The following is a 24,497-nucleotide window of genomic DNA, read 5'->3' on the forward strand; positions in this document are numbered from 1 at the left end:
GAAAAAAACTGGTCTTCTCTGACAAAAATACTGTTTCCATGTAACCGCTTTGTAGTACTTTGAATTGTTATCTGACTTTACAGGTGCTTCTATACTAGTAAAAGAGAAAAAGTACTGGCTTTGGAACCAGAAAATATGAATTCAAATTCCCCCAGCTACAAGACCTCTGACAAGTTCTCTGACAAGTTTTTCACCACTCTGAGCTTCAGTCTTCTCATCCACAGAATACTTCAAATCTATAAGGACCAACTTGATATAACACATGTGAATTAAGCACTATATGAGCCACACAGTCAGCACTCTGTAAATATTTATGACTTTGAATGTTTGGTGAATTTCTAACCCACATAATAGGGCGGTAGAAGCCAGAAACTGTTTCTTATATACTAAGAGAAGGAAGAAATGTTCCATATTACTTTTTGGATGGAAACTTTTTTAAGGTACATACTATAAATTCCCTTCTTAGACATAAGATACAGAAGATCTTTCAACCTTTCAATAATGACTTAGGGTCAACATTATGAATATTAATTATTCTATTGCAATATAATACAGTAACTCTCTAAGCTGATGCATAGAAAACACGTTATTGGGGCTTTCACATTTATGCCTAGTTATATATTTTTTCTTTCTGCCCCCATCATCAAACTATTGACACCTACCTCTAGTAACTCCATCCACTTTCACTCACTACTTCTAATTTGCTGTTTTTTGAGATATCAGGTAACAATAAACAGGTCCCTTGTACTGCATAAGTTTTGAATACTAAGAGGCTAAGCCGATGACAGTTACGTTCCTGTCTCTGAGGTGACTGGATAAATGAAAGTTACCAAATTTTTTTTGTAAATCATCTCAGCATTCAGCCAGGCTATAGGTGCTCAAAAACTCCTGAGGAATTCAAAGTGTAAGCTCTACTGATGACCTACTGATGCAGGTCAACAATACTACCGTCATATATAGTTAATAATAATTGTTAGCACCCAGGTAGCACCTCTGTGCCAGCCACTTTAAGACACTATTTGTAATTTAAAGGAAACCACCCTGGGAACTGTTCTTAAGCACAGCAGCAGAACTTACCTGCAACAAGAACAAACAGATTTCCCAATTGGGTTTTGCCTGAAAAGATCTTTATGTAATGGTAGCAATATAAGTAACAGGATGACAGGTACAGTTGTCTGTGCTTTAAAAAGCAAAAAAAAAAAAAAAAAAAAAAAAAATGGGAGTATGGGAGTATCTAAAGAGCAGTTTGAGACCAACAATGGAACTTCTGGAGATACGTGAAAATCTGATCAATGAACAGGCATACTTAGTAGTTTGTGCAAGCAATGAAGTCCTCTTTCTTTTTTACCTACTATTAGCTCTAATTTATAAAGACCAGTGTAAAGAGAATAAGTCACACAATAACAACTATGTATTATGTTTCCAAGAAGCATACCTCATTGAACTGCTGGAACAAAACAGAAGGCAAAAAATCCTGAGGACGTAAATCAACAGGAGGTCCCGTCCAGTTACTCTGAACAAAAAGTTGCAAACTGCTCACACCAAGTAGGAATATCAGCTGTTGTCTGTATATAAGAATGAATAAAGAAATAAATATGAATCACTATCAGTGCATAGCCTCAAACACACTATTTCATTTGAGCTTCTTAAAGAAAGTGTAGGGTATCAACCAACATTTATCCTAGAGTATCACAAAAAAAAATTCTAAAACCAGAACAATCTGCACTGCCCAGTATGGTAACCATGAGCCACATGTGGCTCTTTAAGTTTAAATTTAAATTAAATACAATTTAAAATTCAGTCCCTCAATCACACTATCCACATTTCAAGTACTCAATAGCCATATGTGGCTAGTGGCTGCCATATTGGACAGCCCAGACACAGAACATTTCCATCACTGCAGAAAGTTCTCTTGGACAGAGCTGGTTTAGGACCTGATCAGGCACCTGTAACTTTTTCTTATATTCTACTTAACATCTCGGACATTGTGAGATGAGTGAAAAATTATTTTATATAAAAGACCACTGAAAACAGAAAGTGGTTCCTAACGTTTTATTAATCCTGTACTACCAACTGCTAGAAAGAAAAAAACCTAAGAATGACTATGGTCTGTTAATTTCTGATGGATATAGCAGGAGCAAGTTCACAGAAATGTTGCTATATTATGTAACTTTCTTGGGGTAAAGTAGGAACAGGTTGGAAGTAAAGCAGTTATCTTAGGTTAGTTGTCTTTTTCTTACTCCCTTGTTATGGTCTCTTTGAAATGTTCTTTTATTGTATGTTTTTCTTTTTTTTAATTTTTTTTTTCCATACAGTTGACTTAAAAAGGAAAAAAAGGTTAAAAAAAAAAAAAAAGAAAAAAGGAAAAAAATATGTAGTGCCCCCTTGAGGAGCCTGTGGAGAATGCAGGGGTATTGGCCTACCCACCTCAATGGTTGCTAACATGACCACAGACACAGGGAACTGGTGGTTTGATGGGCTGAGCCCTCTACCATAGGTTTTTACCCTTGGGAAGACGGTTGCTGCAAAGGAGAGGCTAGGCTTCCCTATAATTGTGCCTAAGAGCCTCCTCCCAAATGCCTCTTTGTTGCTCAGATGTGGCCCTCTCTCTCTTTAGCTAAGCCAACTTGAAGGGTGAAATCACTGCCCTCCCCTCTACGTGGGATCAGACACCCAGGGGAGTGAATCTCCCTGGCAACGTGGAATATGACTCCCGGGGAGGAATGTAGACCTGGCATCGTGGGACAGAGAACATCTTCTTGACCAAAAGGGGGATGTGAAAGGAAATGAAATAAGCTTCAGTAGCAGAGAGATTCCAAAAGGAGCCGAGAGGTCACTCTGGTGGGCACTCTTACGCACAATTTAGACAACCCTTTTTAGGTTCTAAAGAATTGGGGTAGCTGGTGGTGGATACCTGAAACTATCAAACTACAACCCAGAACCCATGAATCGCGAAGACAATTGTATAAAAATGTAGCTTAGGAGGGGTGACAATCGGATTGGGAAAGCCATAAGGACCACACTCCACTTTGTCTAGTTTATGGGTGGATGAGTAGAAAAATAGAGGAAGGAAACAAACAAACAGACAAAGGTACCCAGTGTTCTTTTTTACTTCAATTGCTCTTTTTCACTTTAATTATTATTCTTATTATTTTTGTGTGTGTGCTAATGAAGGTGTCAGGGATTGATTTAGGTGATGAATGTACAACTATGTAATGGTACTGTGAACAATCGAATGTACGATTTGTTTTGTATGACTGCGTGGTATGTGAATATATCTCAATAAAATGAAGATAAAAAAAATAATAGAGGGAGAAAAAAAAAATATACTACCTGGCATATTTTAAGTTGTAATTAAATGTTATTTATCATCATCCTTAAATATTAACTTGAAATGCCATCAGAAGCCATCATTTTGCCCTGAACATTTTATATCCATGCCAAAAATGTGCAAGCCAGGCGGCCAAAAGTACCTGTTACTTTCAGTATTGATACTTGACCATATATGAAACCAGATTTGATATGTTTGTACATTTTTTAAATTTCTGGGATTTTAATACTGATTTCAACTAACCAACTGTTAGGCATGCATTATTATTTTGCTTCTTTGGACCTCAGTTTTCTTACCTAAAAAAGGAGTCAGATTATGGATGACATGTTCTCTACAATCTCTTAGAGACTGGATTCTAAACTGTACTGTGATATATATCTGTTAGAAGATTATAGTCTTTTGTGTTGCTTAAAGAGGTAGGGGGACAGCAAAAATCACTCTTTGCTGGCATAAAATAAGGGAATCCCAATAAAGGCTTAAAGTCAAGGAAAAAAAAAAAAAAAAAACCTAAGCATTTTTATTGAACATTTTCTCAAATCTGTTTTGTTTAAAAGGAGATGGGCAAACTATTAAATATTTTAGGCTTTGTGAGTAACATACTCTCCGTTACATGTTTTTTTTTTTGTTTTCTTTTCTTTTTTTCCCAAACCCTTTAAGAATGTAAAAACCATTCTTAGTACTTCAAGAAAAAAATAAAATAAAATAAAACCCATAAGCTTATGGCAGCCAGAATGTAAAGCTCTTTATACAGCAGAAATGAGTTGCAAAAATAAGCAGCACCAGAAGAAAACAGATTACAAAACAATCAGATTGTTAGTTAGAAGTTAGAAAATTGGGAAAAACAAGCAAGATTGTAAAGCCTAAAGATAACTGCCCTAACTAAAAAAATCCTTAAGGTAAATTAAGAATACAGTTCAATTTTCAAATACCTCAAATGAGGCAACTGATATGTCTCTTCCCAGCTCTACATAATAAGTTGGAATTCTGGTCTACCAGAGAATAATGCATTTGTCTTTGCATGTGTGTTTTCATGTGCACAACAAAGGCTAGCTGCTATAACAGTGAACACACATCAGAGAACAAAATAAGAATCAGGAATGTCATTGCAAGAATATAAACTAGCAGTAAACCAGAAAAAAGAAAAAGAATGATAGTAATTTAAAACAACAGAATGAAAAGTCAATAGTAACATTCTAGTGTGAACCCCTTATGGATACAGATGTGTCTTATTTTCACCTCTGTATCTCGCACAGTGGTTGGTTCATTTGTTAAAAGACTGAATGAAGCTATTCTCTAGAAATAATGATGTACAGATACCCCAAATGGTGTTCTGTGCCCCCAAAAGATATGTTCAAGTTCTAGCCTTCCATACATGTGAAATGTTACTTATTTAGAAACAGGGTCTTTGCAGATGTAATCAAGATGAGGTTATGCTGGTTTAGAGTAGGCCCTAATCCTGTGACTGGAGTCCTTATAAGCAGAGGGAAATTTGGATGCAGCGACACACAGACACAAAAGGAGAACATCATGTTACAGAGATGGAGTGATCCATCTACAAGCCAAGAATGTAAGAACAGAAACTAAGGGCTCCATAATAAAAAGCATTAAGTTCTCTACTCTCTACAAAGATAACAATCCAAAACATGATAAAAGTAGTTATCATTCAGTAATCTATAAATAATTGATGGTGTACAATATCAAGTTAAAAGGAAATAAAATCTGAAGTCTTACCTGTGGCTAAAATCTATGGGATTTAAACATTTGGAAGCTTGCAAGTTATCAGTTTTGCCTCACAATTATACACCCATTCTCTTTGTGAAACCCTTGTAAGCTATATTACTTTAATTGTTTGTTCTGGATGGTCTTCTGGGCAAGAGTTCTTACCTAGATTACTTGGTACATTTTGAGTACTGACTAAAAGCAAAGAAAATTTTTTCAAAAAGCAAAGAAAATTTTTTCAACAACCACTACAATCAGAACCTTATTTGTCAAGGCGCTATGAAATATAATCAAAGTCTGTTTCTTTATGAAAACTTCAAATAAAATTCTACCTTTCCATGTTGTTCACGTCTGTTGAAAAATCCAGGAATGTTACTACCTGCTTTTCCAGATAGTTATCAATCTTTTCTTCAGGTATCTTTGTTGAATTAAAAATATTTTGAGTCACTGAATTTAAGAACATGGTCTCATAGCACCCTTCTAGCAGCAACTGTAGGAAAGATCTGCTGTCTGTAACATAAAAAATTAGTTCAAAAATACAAAAGAACATTGTTTTCATACTGTAAAGGATAGCATTATCAGGTGAATCTACCATTTTAGTATGCACAACATACATACACTTAGAATGTTTGATGTACATTAATCAAAAGCACTAAGCAAATTCCCATCGTTCTACAAGCATTCTAAAACTAGGTCCTCATCCATACTAATTTCAACCAGGAAGGGGGAAATCAGAGCCAGGCATAATATCCTTCATTGGTATTATCACCCTTCTGCTGAAAAATACATAGACTCCTACTGAGAACAGAAGTGTCCTTAGTCAGGGTTCTAAGACCTTTCACAATCTGGCTCCTCCTATCCCCACTATTCCCCTTAAAAAAAGTCGCTCCAAGCATGCTGGTTCACTCACTGTTTCCATAACACTGCAAGCACACATCTGCACGTGAGATTTGCACATGCACACACATGCACACAAACGGCACTTATAGGCCACCCTAAATTGTTACTCTTCTTCTGAGTCCAACCTAAATTCAACAACAAGATGTGCTTATATCCTACTAGGAAATACGCCTTTTAACTATCTTTTTAACTTAAAAATTTTTGTGCTAGCATATATGCAATATAAGACTTCCCATAACCTTTTAACTCTACATCTACAGTAAATGTATGTCGCTCTCAAGAAATATATCTTCCCAGCTTTTCTGCTTACCGGCTGTGCGACCTTGCATAAATTACTTTACCAATCTGTACATAAACATCTTCATCTACAAAATGGGGATTAAAAGCAGTACCTACTTCACATAGCTATTATGAGGATTGAATAACGGTGAGAAAAGTAACTGACGTTGCTATTGTTATTATTACTGAACCTGGGAAATCAAAAATTGGAGGTAAAGCCACCCACCAAGCCTGACTACCACGCCCACCATGTCAAGGACGCAACATCCCAAAGCCTTAAGGATTCAGCAAAGTTTGTTTGATAGCAAAAACAGGGAGGGACGAGAACCAGTCGCTGCCATCCCTTCTGGCCTAGGCCCCTGGCAAGTGCGCCTCTCTCACCTGCACCGGCGATCCTCTCCTGCTTCCACTGCTGTCGCTCAGCCTCAGTGGGGAAGCCCCTCAGAACTGCCAGCTCCGGAGCCCACATCTCACCGGACACTGCTGCAGACAAAACGGGCTTCCACAAGGGTCACACCGGAGTCAGCAAAAGTGAAAGGAGGAAGGTCCAAAGACGCTGAAGTCTAGTAGCCACTGGGACTGTAGTCACATCCACAGCCCTAGAACCACAGACGCGGATACCAGCACGAGGAGGCGGCCATGACAGAGCGCGGGGCACCCTGGGAAAAAACACGCGCACTTGCCTTCGGGTTCAGCTTCGGCTTGGCGGATGAACCCGAGCCCTGCCTACTGCGTGGGAAGCCCCGCCCCCAAGCGGGGAATGGGCCGAGTAGTGGGGGGCGCGGCCGAGCGCAGCCCCGACCCTAAGGGGGTCATTGATAGAGCGTGTGAAGGGAGTGGAAAGGGCTGTTTGGGTTTAAATGCAATTCAAAACCGAGATTTGGCCCGGCGGTTTAATTGGAGGATTTAGAACTGTGATTCTGAAATCTTTTGGGATCAGAACCCTCTCACTGCCTGATGAAAGCCATAGTGGTTCTTCCCGCAAAATGCACTTACTAGTACTTGGGAACTATTTCAGGAAGTTAGAGACCCTCAGAAGTGGAGTCCCTGAACCCTAGGTAACGAACCCCATCAGTATAGGTCGTTATTCTTTGAATGAATTAAAGTATAAAAAAAGTATCTGGCTGTGCCTCTGCCACGACATAAATCAAGACAGTGGGAAATATGGCGCGACTGCTAGTGCAGGAAAGTTTTTGGAGGACAGTCTCTGAACTCCTGAGAAAAGTGAGTCCAGAGGTTTCCACATTTTGGCTATCGTGAATAATGCGCTGTGGATATTGGTGTAAAAGTATCTGTTTGAGTCCCTACCTTCAATTTTGGGGGATAATATACCCAGGACTGAAACTGTCTGGTCATCTAGTAATGTTTAACTTTCTGAAGAACTGCAAAACTCATCTACAGGGCGGCACCATTTTGCATTTCCACCAGCAATTTAGGAGTGGTCCAGTTTCTCCACATGCTCACCAACACTTATTTTCTGTTTTGTGTGTGTGTGTGTTTTAATAATAGCCATCCTAGTGGGTATAAAGTGATAAATTGTATTTTAAATGAAACCTTTCTCCAAGTAGCCTCAGGTTTGATACACTTACATGTTTTAACTAACATAACCTCTATCTTTTTAAGTGGTAAAGGACAACCAGGATTTTTTCATTAGCTCAAACACTAAGTCACCATTGCACGACCCTTCAATCCCCTTTCATATTCATTAAGAAATCTCACATCTAATAATAATCTTAAATGTGTTTGCAAAATGTTTGTAGCAGCTTTATTTGCAATATTCAAAACCTGGAAACAACCCAAATGTCCATCAACAGATGAATGGATAAACCAATTTGATATATCCATACAATAGATAATATTCATCTATAAAAAGGAATGAATTATTGATACACACAACTTGCATGAATCTCAAAATAATTATGCCAACTGAAAAAAGCCTAACAAAATAAAAAAAAAAGAGTACATACTGTACAATTTCATTTATATAAATCTAGGAAATATGAGCTAATCAATAATGGCAAAAAGCAGATCAGCAGTTGCTCAATGATGGGGGAATGAGGAAGGCAGGAGGGACGGATTACAAAGAGGAACAAGGAAACTTTGGGGGGATGGATATGTTCACTGTCTTGATTGTGGCAATGGTTTCATGGGTGTATAAATACATATGTCAAATCTTATCAAGTTGTACACTTAATGTGCAGTATATTCTGACAATTATACCTTAATGAAGCTGATTTTTAAAAGTTGTTGCATTATGCTTAAAATCCACCCTCCCAAAAGCAATTTTCCCCAGAAGCCTTATCCTGATGTAACGATTTTGTTTCTTCTCATCCCACCTCTGATCCTCTGCCTTTCCCAGGCACTGTGACACTCAGAACAATGGCTCCACCACTGCTCCTTACCTTCAGAGACTCAGCCAACCCCTTGCCCCATAGCTCAATCCAGTCAATGATGCCAAACAGATCTGGCCTCCTCCTTACCCTTCTAAAACTCCTGTGTGCTGATTTTTCTCCATCTTCCTGACTTCTCCCAATCCTTATTAAATTTACATTCCTGGCCATGCCCCTTCCTCCTGTTTTTCTCTGGTGAAAAGGCACGATGCCAAACTTCCTGTCTATAGAATACAGTATTTTTATTAGAGGTATAGAATTGAATTATTAGACATTTTGTTTTGGAGGTATACCATTCGATAAATATATTTGTCATACCATGCTTGAATCTTATCTATTGTGTAGAACAAATCAACACAAAACTTAGCAGCTTAAAACAACAAATGTTTATTATCTCACAATTTCTGAGGGTCAGGAATCTGGCTTCAGGTTTAGCTGTGTGTCTCAGGCTCGCTCACAAGGATGTTATTATACCCAAGGTTTGAAGAGAAGAGGAGCCTCTTCCAAGCAAAATTTAGGTCCTTACTAGCTGTTGGACAGAAAAAACAAACAAAAACACAAATTTTTTTTAACACAGAATGACCAGGGTCATTATGGGAAGCTTTTGACATGTTGGAAACAATAAATCAATATATTTAAGAGGCACTATAAAAAATTAGGAAACAATACACCAACTAAACAATAGTCAGCTTCTTTAATTAGTAAGGTGAGGTCTCAAAACAATATTCTAACTCCAAAATAGTCTCTCCCAACAACTTTGAAAACTTCAGTTCAGTGCTTCTTAAGTTTCTCTTTCTTTTTATTCCACTTTAATTGGCCTCCAGAATGAGCTGCATTCTGTTTTTCAGGATTGTCACAGGAAAAATAAAAAACACTGTAGTAGATACAGTGAAGTCTGTGAATGACAGGAAATGAAATGTTCCAGTTTACTAATGCTGCCATTATGCAAAATACAAGAAATGGATTGGCTTTTTTAAAGGAGGTTTATTTGGTTCCAAAATTACAGTCTTAAGGCCATGAGTGTCCAAGGTAAGGCATCAACACGAGTACACCTTCAGTGAAGGAAGGCCAGTGGCATTCGGAAAACCTCTGTTAGCTGGGAACGAATGTGGCTGGTGTCTGCTTTGGATTTCTGGTTTCAAAATGGCTTTCTCCCAGGATGTTTCTCTCTAGGCATCTAGGGGTGTTCTCTAAGTTTCTCCCAGGCACACTCTGGACTAGCAAAAGTCTACTTTCAATGGCCATCTTCAAAATGTCTCTCTTGTTGTTCTGAGTTCCTTCTGTTTGTCAGCTCTTTTATATAGCTCCAGTGATTTAATTCAGATCCACCCTGAATGGGTGGGGTAACACCTCCATGGAAATTATCCAATAGAAGGTCTTGCCCACAGTTGACTGAGTCACATCTCCATGGAGACAATAAATAGGTTCCAATCCAATCAACACTAATATGTCTGCCCCCACAAGATTGCATCAAAGAACATGGCATTTTGGGGGACATAATACATCCAAACCAGCACACCAAATAAAGATTCCTGCCATTAATATCCTTATAATATGGATACAGAGGCAGATATATCACAAAGCAAATGAAACGTAAGCTTCAGGACTCCTCCCTCCCATGACCACTCCCGAGCACCTGAGAGGGGGCCTAATAATGTGTTCAACTTGCAATAAGATTTTGTAAATTTTGCAAAGTAAAATATTTTAGCATCAATCCATAAAGTCCATCCCACTTTCCATTCAGACACAGTTCCCCTCCTATAAGGTGACATTGGAGGGGCTGCAGACATTTTGGGGATCCAGAAAGTTGAATCAGGGAGGTAGTTAACATAGGTTTAGTGGGATAAAATTATGTACTCTGCACTCACTTCCACAGATAATTAAATTATTGCTAACTATTGCTGTGTAGAATTAACTTCCAGGATTACCTTTATTGCATTCTGTACTGACCTACAAAACCAAGATGCAGGCCTAGAGGTCTTAGGATGAAATAAATGAATGGTCCTGTGGTGCTATACACCAGAGGAAGGTGGGTAATGGACAGAAAACAATGTCTGAGATGCACAGAGCCAGAAGTTACCCTATGCAAAATTCTTCCAATAATCAGACATCTAAAATTGTAAGCAGAAGATTGAATCAACAAACAAAAACTGGCAGAGGAGAGTGATGTCATCAAGACGGTGACATAAGACATCTCCAGGAAAGCTTTCCCTCAGAGACAATTAAATCTCACTTGTTTGGAACTCTGGAGGACAACAGAGACTGGAGAAAGACTCCAGTACTGCTGAATGGAATAAAAAAAAAAAAACACCAAAAACTCATCAACATTTCTAAGGCCTCATTGGAAGTAACTTTAGCATCCATATTTCTACCAAAGTCTCTTCAAAATAATCTAGCTCTATTCTATCAAGTGCCTCACAATCCTTCCAGCCTCTATACATTATCCAATTCCAAAGCTGTTTCCACATTTTTGGTATTTGCAATAGCAGCACCTCACTCTCCTGGTACCAAAATCTGTTTTAGTCTCCTAGGCTGCTTAAAGCAAATACCATGAAATGGGTCAGGTTTAAACTATGGGAGTTTATTTCCTTACAACTTTGAGGCCAAGAAAATGTTCAAATCAAGACATTATCAAGGTGATGCTTTCTTCCTGAAAATAAGAGTTATTGGTGACCCTCAGCTCCATTGCCACATGGCCAGGCACATGGCAGCATCTGCTGGGCTCTCCCTTCTCTTCCAAGTATCACTGGTTTCAGCTTCTTGCTTCCATGGTTAGTTCTCTCTCTCTCTCTCTCTCTCTCTCTCTCTCTCTCTCTCTCTGTCTCTCTCACTCACTCTCTCTCTCCATTCTGTTTATAAAGGACTCCAGGAAAAGGATTAAGACCCATCCTGGGCCATACCTTATATGAAGTAACCTCATCAAAAGGTCCTATGTACAATAGGTTTACACCCATAGGAATGGATTAGCTTTAAGAACATGATTTTCTGAAGTACATACAGTTCCAAACCACCACACAGTCAAAAGAAGAGATAGAGAAAAGAATAGGGGAAAAAAAAAAAAGTGAGCAGAGTCCAAGGAACTGTGGGGCAGCATGAAGTATACCAAGATTTGCATCATGGGAGTTCCAGAAGAACAGAAGGGAAAAGGGGTAGAAAGAACATTTGAGGAAATAATGGCTGAAAATTTCCCAACTCTTATGAAAGACATAAATATACATGACTAAGATGTATAAGATATCCCAAACAGGATAAACCCTAAGAGACATACACCAAGACATATACTAATCAAGATGTCAAATGCCAACGATAAAGAAAGAATTCTGAAAGCAGCAAGAGAAAAGCAATTCATCACATACAAGGGATCTTCAATAAGTCTAAGTCCTGATTTCTCATCAGAAACCATGGAGGCAAGAAGGCACATACTGAAAGAGAAAAACTGCCAGCCAAAATACTTTATGCAGCAAAAATATCCTTGAAAAATGAGGGAGAGCTTAAGACATTCACAAATTAACAGAAACTGAGAGAGTCCCTCACCAAAAGACTTGCCCTACAAGAAATGCTAAACGGAGTTCTTCAGATTGAAAGGAGAGGAAAGAGATGGCTTGGAGAAGTATGAATAAATGAAATCTTCAGTAAAGGTAACAAATTGGGTAAGTGGGTAAATGCAACACCGAATACTCCTATATACTCAGTATATACTTCTACTCTTCCTAAGTTTTGATCTTTTTGTTGTTAACCTTCATGGTATCACTTTAAAGTTTCACTCTGTAATTGTTTGTTGCTAGCATACAGAAATACAATTGATAATGCTATCTTGACCTTGACTCCAGTGACCTTGTTAAATTCTTTTAAATTTTCTTCATAGTTCATATTTAGATTCTCTGTGTCCATATTTAGATTCTTTTTTATTTTCCAGATACACAGTGATATCATTTGAGAATAATGATGGTTTTATTTCTTATTTTCCAATCCTTATATCTCATTTCTTTTTCTTGTTTTATTGCAGTGGCTAGAACTTTTAGGACAGGGTTGAATAGAAGTTGAGATAACCAACATCTTTGTCTCACTTCTGATCTCAAGGTGAAAACTTTCAGTATTTCAACCATTAATTATGATATTTTTGTTAGTTCTTTAAAAAAAACCTTTTATTCTGAAATAATTGTAGATTCACAGGAGGCTGCAAAAAAATATACAAGGATACCCTGTGTACTATTCCCCTACTCTCACTCATTGTTAAGATCTTAAATATATATTACAATATTAAAACCAAGAAATGGACAATGGTAGACTCCATAGAGCTTATTTTTATGTTTCTTAAGTTTCACCAGCTAAACATGCACTTATTTATGTGTGTGTGTGTGTAGACTCTATTCAATTAAACAATACACTCTTAAACAACCATGATTAAGAAGCTGTCATATTTAAGAAGGTAAATTATGATATGCAATGAAGTGAATAAAATACAAAAATACAACATACCAAAATGTATATAATGCAGCAAAGACAGTGCTTACAGGGAAATTTATGAAATTTATAGTCATAAAAGCTTACATTAAAAAAGAAGTAAGATTAAACAAGTAATATATCCTCACACCTGGAAAACCAGAAAAAGAAGAGGATATTAAATCCAGAGAAAGAAGACAGAAAGAAATAACAAAGATTACAGCAGAGAAAAATGAAATATAGAATAGAAGAACAACAGAGAGACTCAACAAATCAAAAGTTGGTTCTTTGAGAAGATTGACGAAATTAACAAACCTTTAGCTAGACTGACAATGAAAAAAAGAGAAGGGGATACAAATAACTAAAATCAGAAATGAATGGGAGGAATTACTACCAACTCCACAGACATAAAAAGGATTATAAGAGGACACCATGAACAATTGTACACAAACAAATTAGATAACCTAGATGAAATTCACTAATTCCTTGAAACACCCAGTTTACCTATACTAACTCAAGAATAAATAAAAGACCTGAACAGACCAATATCAGGAAAGACATTTGTATTAGTTAGGGTTTTCTAGGGAGTCAGAACCAACAGGAGATATTGGTAAATATGAGATTTTATAAAGGTGATCTCACGCAACTGTGGGGATACACAGGTCCAAATTCTGTAAGGCAGGATGCACGAGTCCAAATTCTGTAGGGCAATCTGCAAAATGGCAACTCCGATGAAGGTCTTCGATGAACTCCCCAGAAGAGGCTGGATGGCTGAATTAAAAATAAAAGTTTTCTCTTCTCCCTTAAAAGTCTTCAACTGATAGGATTAAATCCAACTGATTGGATTATCTCCTTGCGGAAGACACTCCTTTAGTTGAATGTAGATGTGATCAGCCACAGATGCAATCAACTGACTGATGATGTAATAAACCAGCATTCTGGTTTATTAACCAGCCACAAATGTCCTTGCAGTATGGTTAGGCCAATGCTTGCTTGACCAGACAACTAGGCACCATCACCTGGCCAAGCTGACACATGAACCTAACCATCACAACATTGAATCAGTGATCAAAAACATCCCAACAAAGAAAAGTCCAGGACCAGATGGCATGACTGTTGAGTTTTACCAAACACTCAAAGAAGAATTGACACTAACTCTGCTCAAATTATTGCAAAAAACTTGAAGGGAAGGGAATACTTTTTAACTCATTGTATGAGGCCAAACCAATACTAAAGCCAGATAATGATACAAAAAGAAAAGAAAATTACTTCTATAAATATAGATGCAAAAATCTTCAACAAAATACTAGTGAACTGAATCCAAGAGCACATTAAAGATTTATATATGATGACCAAATGGAATTTATCCCAGGAATACAACAGTTGTTCAATGTAAGATATCAATCACTGCAAACACCAAATTACTAGAATGAAGAATAAAAAACACATGATCATCTCGATTCACTCACAAACGGCATTCGACAAAATCTAGCAACCCTTTTTTTTTTTTAATAAATAACAGTAGCTTATTATTAAAGAAAGAACTTGTACTTTTAACTTTTCATTGGTCTGTTCTGGAATGCTTCAGTGATATCAGAATCACCTGGAGCAAGGAAAGCCAGTTGTTTCAGTTTGCTAGTGCTGCCATTATGCAAAATACCAGAAATGGATTGGCTTTTATAAAGCGGTTTATTTGGTTACAAATTTACAGCCTGAAGGCCATGAAAATGTCCAAATTAAAGCATAAGTACAAGTATACCTTCACCAAAGGAGGGCCAATTGTGTCTGGAAAACTTCTGTTATCTGGGAAGGCACATGGCTGGCATCTGCCGATCCCAGGTTGTGTTCCAGCTTCTCTCTCAACTCCTGTTCATTCTTCAAAATGTTGCTCTTGGGGTGTTTGTCCTCTCTTAGCTTTTCCGGAGCAAACTGTCAGCAAAAGTCTGCTTTTATGGGCCATCTCCAAAATGTCTCTCTAAGCTGCAGCTAACAACAGGGGTCTGCAACTCCAAGTATGTCTAAGCATCAGCATCAGCAAGCGTCTGGGCCTGTGTGTCTCTCTTTAAAGTACTCCAGTGATTAAATCAAGACCTACATTGAATGGGCGGGGCCACACCTCCATGGAAATAATCTAATCAAAGGTGTTACCCAAGCTGGGTGGGTCACATCTCCATGGAAACAACCTAATCCAGAGATTCCAACCTAATCAACACTATTACATCTGCCCCCAAAAGATTGCATTAAAGAACATGGTGTTTTGGGGGACATAATATATCCAAACCAGCACACCAGTGCACATGCACTCTAGTACTTTCCACAGCTGTACCAACTGAGCTACCACCATCATGGTACTCCCTGATCTTAGCAAAGAAATCATAGTACTCACTTTAATTTTTTTACAGCAGGGCAGTTGTTGGCAAGTTGATTGATTTAACTTGGCCTTGTCTAATCATTTTCAATGTCTGCTTGTGTTCCAGCACATATTTGCTGCTTTTCATAATCAACTGGAGTCCAGAATTCAGAGGGTTCCAGGAATTTTTCATCTGCTTCCTGGCCACCATTTCCCACTTGGCCCTTTGCAAAACAAACATGATACCATACATATGAGGGAAGAAAGTGGCATGGGGGCAGAAGAAGAAGCTGAAAAAGTGGAACAGAGGGCGAGTAGCCCCAGGCTGGAGCCCAAAATGGTTGTTGGGGTGCTGGGATACCAAGACACCTCACATAAAGGAGTGCTGAGGATCTCCCAGCACCTTTTCTTGATAAAAACAGCCAGAAAACTAAGAATAAAGGGTATTTCCTCAACATGATAAAGGGCATATATAAAAAATCCACAGCTAATATCATACTCGACAGTGAAAGACCAAAAGCTTTCCCTGTTAGATCAAGAACAAGACAAGGATCTTTACTTTCATCACTGCTATTTAACATTGTACTGGAAATTCTATCCAGAGCACTCGGGCAAGAAAATGAAACAAAAGCATCAAAACTAGTAAGGAAGAAGTAAAACTTTCCATATTTGTAGATGACATGATCTTATATGTAGAAAATCCAGAAGAATCTACAGTAAAACCTCTAGAACTAATAAACAAATTCGACAAAGTGGTGAGCTACAAGATAATACATTAAAAAATGGGTGTTTCTATACATTAGCAATGTACAGTCCAAGAAGGAAATGAAAAAAGCAATTCCATTTACAATAGCAACTAAAAGAATCAAATATCTAGGAATAAATTTGACCAAGGAAGTAAAGGACTTGTGCACAGAATACTACAAACTATTGCTGAAAGAAATTAAAGAAGTACTATATAAATGGAGAAGCATTATGTGTTCATGGATTGGAAGGTCAATTCCATCCAAAACAATTCACAAATTTAACACAATCTCAATAAATATACCAAAGCCTTCTTTGCAGAAATGGAAAAATCAATTATCAAATACATATGGAGTTTTTCCAGTCCCAGGTGCCCCAGGAGCTGCGAGTGAGGGTGCAGACATGGCCAAGTCCAAGGACACATCACAACCAGTCCCAGAAACACCACAGAAATGGCATCATAGGGTTTTCATATTCAAAGATATGCACCTTGTTCTAGTTTGCTAATGCTGCTAGAATGCAAAACACCAGAAATGGATTGGCTTTTATAAAAGGGGGTTTATTTGGTTACAAAGTTACAGTCTTAAGGCCATAAAGTGTCCATCAACAAAGGGTACCTTCACTGGAGGATGGCCAATGGTGTCTGGAAAAATCTCTGTTACCTGGCTGGCGTCTGCTCCAAAGTTCTGGTTTCAAAATGGCTTTCTCTCAGGATGTTCCTCTCTAGGCTGCAGTTCCTCAAAAATGTCACTCTTAGTTGCTCTTGGGGCATTTGTCCTCTCTTAGCTTCTCTGGAGCAAGAGCCTGCTTTCAATGGCCATCTTCAAACTGCCTCTCATCTGCAGCTACTCTCTCAGCTTCTATGCATTCTTCAAAGTGTCCCTCTTGGCTGTAGCAAGCTCGCTCCTTCTGTCTGAGCTTATATAGTGCTCCAGTAAACTAATCAAGGTCCACACTGAATGGGTGGGGCCACACATCCATGGAAACTATCCAATAAGAGTCATCACCCACAGTTGGGTGGGGTGCATTTCCATGGTAACAACCTAATCCAAATGTTCCAACTTAATCCCCACTAATACGTCTGCCCCCACAAGACTGCATCAAAGAACATGGCTTTTTTCTGGGGAAAAATATATACAAACCAGTACAAACCTCTTAAAGGGTAGACCCCAAGTTCTTGAGGAACATGAGCTTTGCCAAGAAGCATAACAAGAGCCTTAAGAAGTTGCAGGCCAACAATGCCAAGGCCATGAGAACACGGGTAGAGGCCATCAAGGCCCTTGTAAAGCCCAAGAAGGTCAAGCCCGAGATCCCAAAGAGCATTAGCCACAAGCTCAATTGCCTTGCCTATATTGCCCACCCCAAGCTCGGGAAGCGTGCTTGTGTGCACACAGCCAAGGCTCTCAGACTCTACTGACCAAAGTCAGTCCAAGGCTAAGAATCAAACCAAGGGTTCAGGATCTGGCTCCAGCTTAGGTTACTGCTCCTGGTCAGGCTCCCAAAGGTACCCAGGCCCCCACAAAGGCTCTTGAGTAGAGCTCTCCAAGGATGGAAGGAATTGTGTGACCCCTGGGCTGCCATGTGCCTGGTGCTGGGTCCTCCCGTGCTATTTGTACAAATAAACCTGAGGCAGGATCTGTTAAAAAAAAAAAATCCATATGGAAGGGCCTTGGGCCAGAATAGCTGAAAACATATTGAAAAAGAACAAAGTTGGAGGACTTATACCTCCCAATTTAAAACACTAACAACAAAGCTACAGTAATCAAAACTTAAGTGCTATTACTTGCATAAGGACAGACATACAGACCACTGTTATAGAACTGAGAGTTCAGAAATAAACCCTCACATCTATGGCCAATTGTTTCGGATCAAGGTGCCAAGTTCACTCACTAGGGACAGAATAGTCTCCTCAACAGATGATGCTGGGAAAACTCGATACTACCATGCAAAAGAATTAAAGTGGCCCCTACCTCACACCACACCCAAAAATTAATTCAATGACCTAAATAAAAGAGCTAAAATTATAAAATACTTACAACAAAACATAGGCAAATATCTTCAGGACTTTTTTATTAGGTAGTGGATTGTTTGGCTTTACACCAAAAGCACAAGGAACAAAGAACAAATAGATAAATTAGAATTCATCAAAAGTTAAAACTTTAGTGCATCAAAGTACTTTATCAAGAAAGTGAAGAGACAACCTACAGAATGGGAGAAAATATTTGAAAAACATATATTTGACAAGGGTTTAATATCCAGAATATATAAAGAATTCTTATAAATCAACAACAAAAAGACAACGAACCCAATTAAACAATGGACAAAGAACTCAGACATTTCTCTAATGATGATGTACAAATGGCCAGTAAAAACATGAAAAGATGCTCAATATCATTAACCAATAGGGAAATATAAATCAAAATCATAATTAGATACCACTTCACAATCATTAGAAAAGCTATTATTTTTTAAATGAAAATAACAAGTATTGGCGAGGATGAGGAGAAATAAGAACTCTGTGCATTATTGGTGGGGGTATAAAATGATGTGGACGCTGTGGAAAACAGCTTGGCTGTGTTTCTGTTTGCGAAAGCTGCCGACATGTGATATACCCTAAATGGGTAAGCTTTTAACAATGGGGATTTATTAACTTATAAATTCTTAGGCAATGAAAATGTCCAAATCAAGGCATCAATAGGATGATACCTGTACTCTGAAGACAGGCTGCCAGTATCTGGGACACCTCTGTCACGTGGCAAGGCACATGGCGATGTCTGCTGGTCTTTCTCTCCTGGGTTCTGTTGCTTTCAAGCTTCTGGCTTCAGTGGGCTCCCTTTCTTAGCTTCTATGATGCTCTTCTCTGTGAGCTTCTCTTAATTTCATTTCTTAGCTTCATGTGTTTTATTCTCTTATAAAGGGCTCCAGCAAGAGGATCAAGACCCACCCTGAATGAGGCAGGACACATCTCCATTGAAATAACTTAATCAAAAAGTCCCACCTATAATAGGTCTGCACCCACAGGGATGGATTTAAAGAACATGACCTTTTCTGTGGTACATAACAGCTCAAAGTACCACAGGCTGTTTCTCAGAAAGTGAATAGAACTGCCATATGACCCACCAATCCCACTTCCAGGTATACACCCGAAGAACTAAAAGCAGGGACTTGAACAGCTATTTGTTCATCAATGTTCATAACAGCATTATTCACAATAGCCACAAAGTGGGAGCAACTCAAGGGTCTATCAACCAAAGAAAGGTTAATAGATGATTTCATGATAATTTAAAACTTCTATGAGAAAATGAAACAAAAATATTTACAAGTATGACAAAAATTAGTATTATAGAATCTCATACATATTAAAATACCATAATAAAAATAGGGGATAGGTATAAATTATAATTGATAGAGCAGAAATTCAAATGGTGAATAAACATAACTGATGTTAATTTTATTGCTGAAGAAATGAGGATGAAAACATGTTTGATAATGATAGGTAAAAATGACAGATTAAAAAATTATAATCCCCAATGTTGGCCAGGACACAGCAACATCAATTGATACTTGATGTGTGAACGACTATAACCTCTCTGGACAGCAATCTGTCATTATGTATCAAAACCTTGGACCTGGTAATTCTACTTCCAGGATTTATTATTAGAAAATAACCAAGATATGAACCATGTTCATCATAGCATTATTTATAATTAGGAAAACATAAACAACCTAAATGTCCAGCAGTACAGGATTCAGTAAATCCATATGATGGAACCATTAATTTTTTAATGATAAAAAGAAATATACAGAATATATTAAGTTAAAAAGTTGATAAAATACAAAGTACACCAATTATATAGAAAACAGATTAGAAAGAAACTACAAATAAATGCTTAATTTTTAATTTATACTTTTCTTTTTTCCCAGTTTCCATAGTGAGCTAATATAACAAAAATTTAAATATTGTTGAAACCAAATGAGCCTGAACCAAGTCCTGCCATGCTTTGCTATCCTCCCCAAGACTGAAGCAGCAGAACAAGAGCTTGAGTCAGGCTCCTTACTCTAGACCTCTTTCCCAGCTGCCTGCTCCCAGTTTCAAGTCTTATCCCCATAAAGTCCACAGTTGGGTCTGTGCCCTCGTGTCTAGGGTCACTGAGTGGCATGTGTTTTCCAAGCCTTAGCATGTTTTGGTGTAAGCAGTCTCATTACCCCTCAAGATCTGAAGCTTGTGCTTGAACAAACTTATTATTCCAGCATCACCTACACAAGGACATACCACAATATTAGCTTTTTATTCTAGAAAAGTATACACTATAGTGAAACCATGCAACTGTAGAAATTTATCTGCTTAATAATTAGCTTTTTAGGTTAGGGAATGACCAGTTAGTAATGCCTGGCTAGGAACTCAACTGAGTTCTTTAGCACAGCACTACTCAAACCTTGATGCAGACTGTACCAGCCTGCAATGAGCTCAGTATAGAAAGTGAGGGTAAACAATTTGACATTGCTGCAATGTTTTTATTGTATTTTACAAGGTATTGGCCTCTAATAGAAAGGGGTGGGGACAAAAACCCTGGCCCTTCATCACAGAGTCTGAGACACACTAACTAGAACATCTTACCCCAGAGCATCCTTCCCTCATAAGCCAACTTTTAAGAGACAAAGAAAAAAAAATGTTTACATTGCTTTCTACATTTGTCCAGTGAGTTTCTCATCTTAATCCTAAAATGGTATTTAAGCAACTTTTCTGCTTTTCTTTAAGACAATTTTATAGCATTAGTTCTATGAATAGACTAGTTAGCTGTACTGGTTTCTGCATTTCTTCAAGTTCTCCACATGTGCTCTTGGGCCCAGGCCACCCTTCTTCAAGGCCTTCACCTTCCCCTCCTTCCCTGGCTCCTCAGCCTGTAAACATGCTGAAGTTATTCTCAGAGAAAAATATATTTCATTGTTCTAGCTTATGATCTACCACTTGGACTCTAGAATGGGTTATTAACTGATCTCCTTGTCTACCAACAGGTGGCAGAACAAACTTACTGAAACACGACCTGATCGCAGTGTTTCCCTAATTACAGCTAATCAAGAGTTGTCCATTACCTACAGGATATGCCAACATTCCTTAATAGGGCAAAAGGTCTTCCAGGACCTGGCCTGCTATCGTTCCCTCACAGCCTGCCATCTCATTCAATTATCCCCACTTTGCCTTTAAAATTCAGTAATATCTACCATGGCACCATTAACCTGAGCTCTCGTTTTACTCATTCTGTGTCCAGAATAACATCTTTCCAGCCTGGTGAACTTCGTTTTCCTCAACCGTCAAGACTCAGGATGTCTCGCTGGCAGCTTTTCCTGACCATATCACCTTAGTGTCCACCAACATTTTGCCTGTGGTCTGTGATCCCAACAGTACTGTAAGAATACTTACCATATTGCACCGACATTATCCTTTTGTGTCTGTCATTCACTCCTGAAGAGCAGAAACCAGTACTACTCCACAGTGAGCAAACTAATGTTTGTTGGAATGAAGTCTGGATCCTTTTAAGGTAAAAGGTTTCAAATTTAGATTTTTAGGTCCTGGTTTTTACAAAAACAGGAATGGACCAAATGGTACTGGCATTGTTATTTTCCTTTCATAAGGCTTTCTGAAGACTAACGGTGAGAGCTGGGGAAAATAACCCAACCTTCATAAATTAACTCTATCCCCATGTTGCCATTCTCAGTGAAGCTCACTAATCACCAGACCTAATATCATGTGTTTGAGAATCTTTGGTTTCCTGATCACGTACTGTGTGTCCCTCCCTTATCCACGGTCAATGGGCTCTGGAACTTGTACATGTAAGAGCATCTCACATAGGAGACTTCCCATTTCCTCTCTTTTCTTCAGAATACAGCTTCTTCTGATCGGCTTCAGATTCAGGGTTCCCACAGAGTACCACTTTATTTTATATAAATACTGCCAAGAATCACCTTAGCTTTTCCCTTGTGATAACTGGTCCCATGCTTAGGTATTAAAAGTATCCAAATCTTTGTAGAAATAGCAATTCACACCATGGCAAACTGTTTTAGAAATCAGACATACTAATACACCTAAGTCTTTATTTGGCTCTAGGAATAATTTGCATTAAAACGAGCCTATAAATGGAAGGTACAGAATGTACTGTAACAGCACCAGAGGGGTACATCCTCTCTGCTCTACAAGAGCCTCGATGTTTAATACATACATGTGACTTCAGTAATAAAATCAGAAAGTCCAGAAAAAAAAGAGCCCTTTAGGAAAAAAATAATAATAAAGAAAAATCAGTTTAGAGTGACTTTTCAAATTGACCATTCCTTTTCATTTACTCAAATTCAAATAACGGATACATTCAGAGGCTCAAATGTTGGCATAGAATAAAATCATGTTCATTTATTTTTCTGCATTTCTGAATTAGAAGGCATAAAATTAAATATGTTAAATGTAATAAATTCATCCATACAAGTGCAAATCTCGAGCTATAATGCATTTTATGGCAAAATTATTATTTAAAAAATGTACCAGTAAATCAAAAAAGAAGGAGTATGTCCTTTTAATTTTTATTGAAGTGTATGTTGGAGGTCTTCAGAAATCAAATATGAGCATGAAGATATGGCCAAACATAGAATTTATCAAATTCAATGAAAAGTTGCTGACTTTAAATAGTAGTTGTAAGAATGACCAATATATATTCTTTATCAACAACCCCTCACTCTACAGTAAAAAAAAAAAATAAAATAAAAATAAACATTCAGTAAACATTCTTTCCTAAGGTAGTTCCCTTATATATCAGTGATTTATCCATTTCTTTGTATACACAAATTTGTTGAACATACCAGTCAGTGGTTCTCACAATTGAAAAATAAAAGCACAAAAAAGTTTACACTCTTGTACAGGTAAATAAAAAGATCACCTTGAATTAAACTGGATCTCCTTAAGGGCATAGTATAACTTCAGTTTCATTACCTATTACATAATTAGTTTCTTACATACAAATATTGACATATTTGGCTTGTGCTTCAAAGCCTTTGTGTCTATGAAGTCCATGTCAACGCAGCTCATAATTTGAAGTCAGTGGGGAGTTCTTTACTGCTGCTGGGTTTGACCTGATCGTGCACTGGAGTCTCCTCTGCATCTGCGGTGGCACTGCACACCTCTGCAGTATCATCCGCATCAGGGTCCAAGTCTTCAGGGCAAGGAAGTTTTAGCAGCTCTTCTCGGAGCTGAGCAGTGTGACGCTGTACAAGGGAAAAAGATGACTGCTATTAGAACCGGAATCCTTGGGATTCTAACACATTTGAGGGAGGAATCAGGTTTATAAAATTTTTTTTAAAAGACCCCTAAGCATTAAGCCTACAAATATTGCTTGGGCACCTTCTTGTGCTAACAATTGTTGTAGGCACAAGATACAGCAGTGCACAAAAGTGGCAAAAATCTCTAAACTCAAAATAGTTGATGTTACTGACAAATCCTGAGCAACACGTCTGCCAACTCTCCCATCCCCAACTCCTGCAACAAAAATGGCATCACTGATGACCTACCTATAAGACAACCTTAATTTGATACATAAACTCTTTCAAATTAAAGACAATAACTCCTTGACTTGTCATATATGTTGCATCTGGCTAAATATTTTTCAGAGACAGAAAGACGATAAATTGAAATAAACTGGTATAATGTCAATTTGCTATTTTAATGAATGAAAGCAAGTATTTTATCAGGTACTGGGCCCTAGGCAAAATGTTTGCATAATGTTTCACACAAATCATCTCAATCTTCAGAACCATACTTTTAGTATCAGTTTGTTTCTTTTTTAAACAAATGATAAAGAATATCAAGGGATTAAATAACTTGTATTACCCCATATTTGCATTTAGGGAAGGATGGAGAGATGTTAAGAGAGAGTGGCTAGTTGTCTACACGTTAAGTTTTGTTTAATGTTTTTCTGGTGGGAGAGATATGACCTTAAATATCACATGCAGAAGTCTGAAATGTAGTTATGTCAATAGCTGACTTTGAAAACTAACTAATCCAACACTTACAGAATATTTTTTATGTAAGAGGCAGTGTGTTAAGCACTGATAATAAAAAGGCAATGAGTAGAATAAAGAAGATATATAGACTATGACCTGTGGATGGAGACAGAAGACATACAAATAGGATAAGACAACTGCAGCCATTTTTAAGTTTTCAAAGTATATTTTACATGCTGGTAAAATAAAAAACTCAAAAACTCACTTATCTAGCCTTGATTTCCCTTTCAATATGGAAAACAGGAGAAAACACTAACAAGAAAAGGACAGAGAAAAATCTGGTAACTGTAAGAGCCCA

General features: G+C 37.9%; 2 protein-coding genes across 13 annotated transcripts in view; both read right to left on the reverse strand.

Annotated features, from left to right (window-relative positions):
* Positions 1-6,876, reverse strand: part of TTC27 (tetratricopeptide repeat domain 27) — a 202,183-nt gene extending 195,307 nt beyond the window's left edge. For both annotated transcript variants that reach the window (XM_037806843.1, XM_037806844.1), the window contains exons 1-3: positions 6,611-6,876; positions 5,383-5,560; positions 1,436-1,565 (exon numbers count right to left, since the gene is read on the reverse strand). In XM_037806843.1, the coding sequence (XP_037662771.1) occupies positions 1,436-1,565; positions 5,383-5,560; positions 6,611-6,698 (396 nt within the window). In that variant the 5' untranslated portion in view covers positions 6,699-6,876. The remainder of the gene's footprint in view (positions 1-1,435; positions 1,566-5,382; positions 5,561-6,610) is intronic.
* A 15,353-nt stretch (positions 6,877-22,229) lies between these two features.
* The window catches only part of BIRC6 (baculoviral IAP repeat containing 6), a 317,621-nt gene continuing 315,353 nt past the window's right edge, over positions 22,230-24,497 (reverse strand). For 10 of the 11 annotated variants that reach the window (XM_037807172.1, XM_037807169.1, XM_037807168.1 and 7 more), the window contains one exon: positions 22,230-23,404. In XM_037807172.1, coding sequence (XP_037663100.1) covers positions 23,225-23,404 — 180 coding nt within the window. In that variant the 3' untranslated portion in view covers positions 22,230-23,224. The remainder of the gene's footprint in view (positions 23,405-24,497) is intronic. The other variant, XM_037807167.1, reaches the window with a different exon arrangement.

This window comes from Choloepus didactylus, chromosome 17 (genome assembly GCF_015220235.1).
Source record: "Choloepus didactylus isolate mChoDid1 chromosome 17, mChoDid1.pri, whole genome shotgun sequence".
NCBI lineage: Eukaryota > Metazoa > Chordata > Mammalia > Pilosa > Megalonychidae > Choloepus > Choloepus didactylus.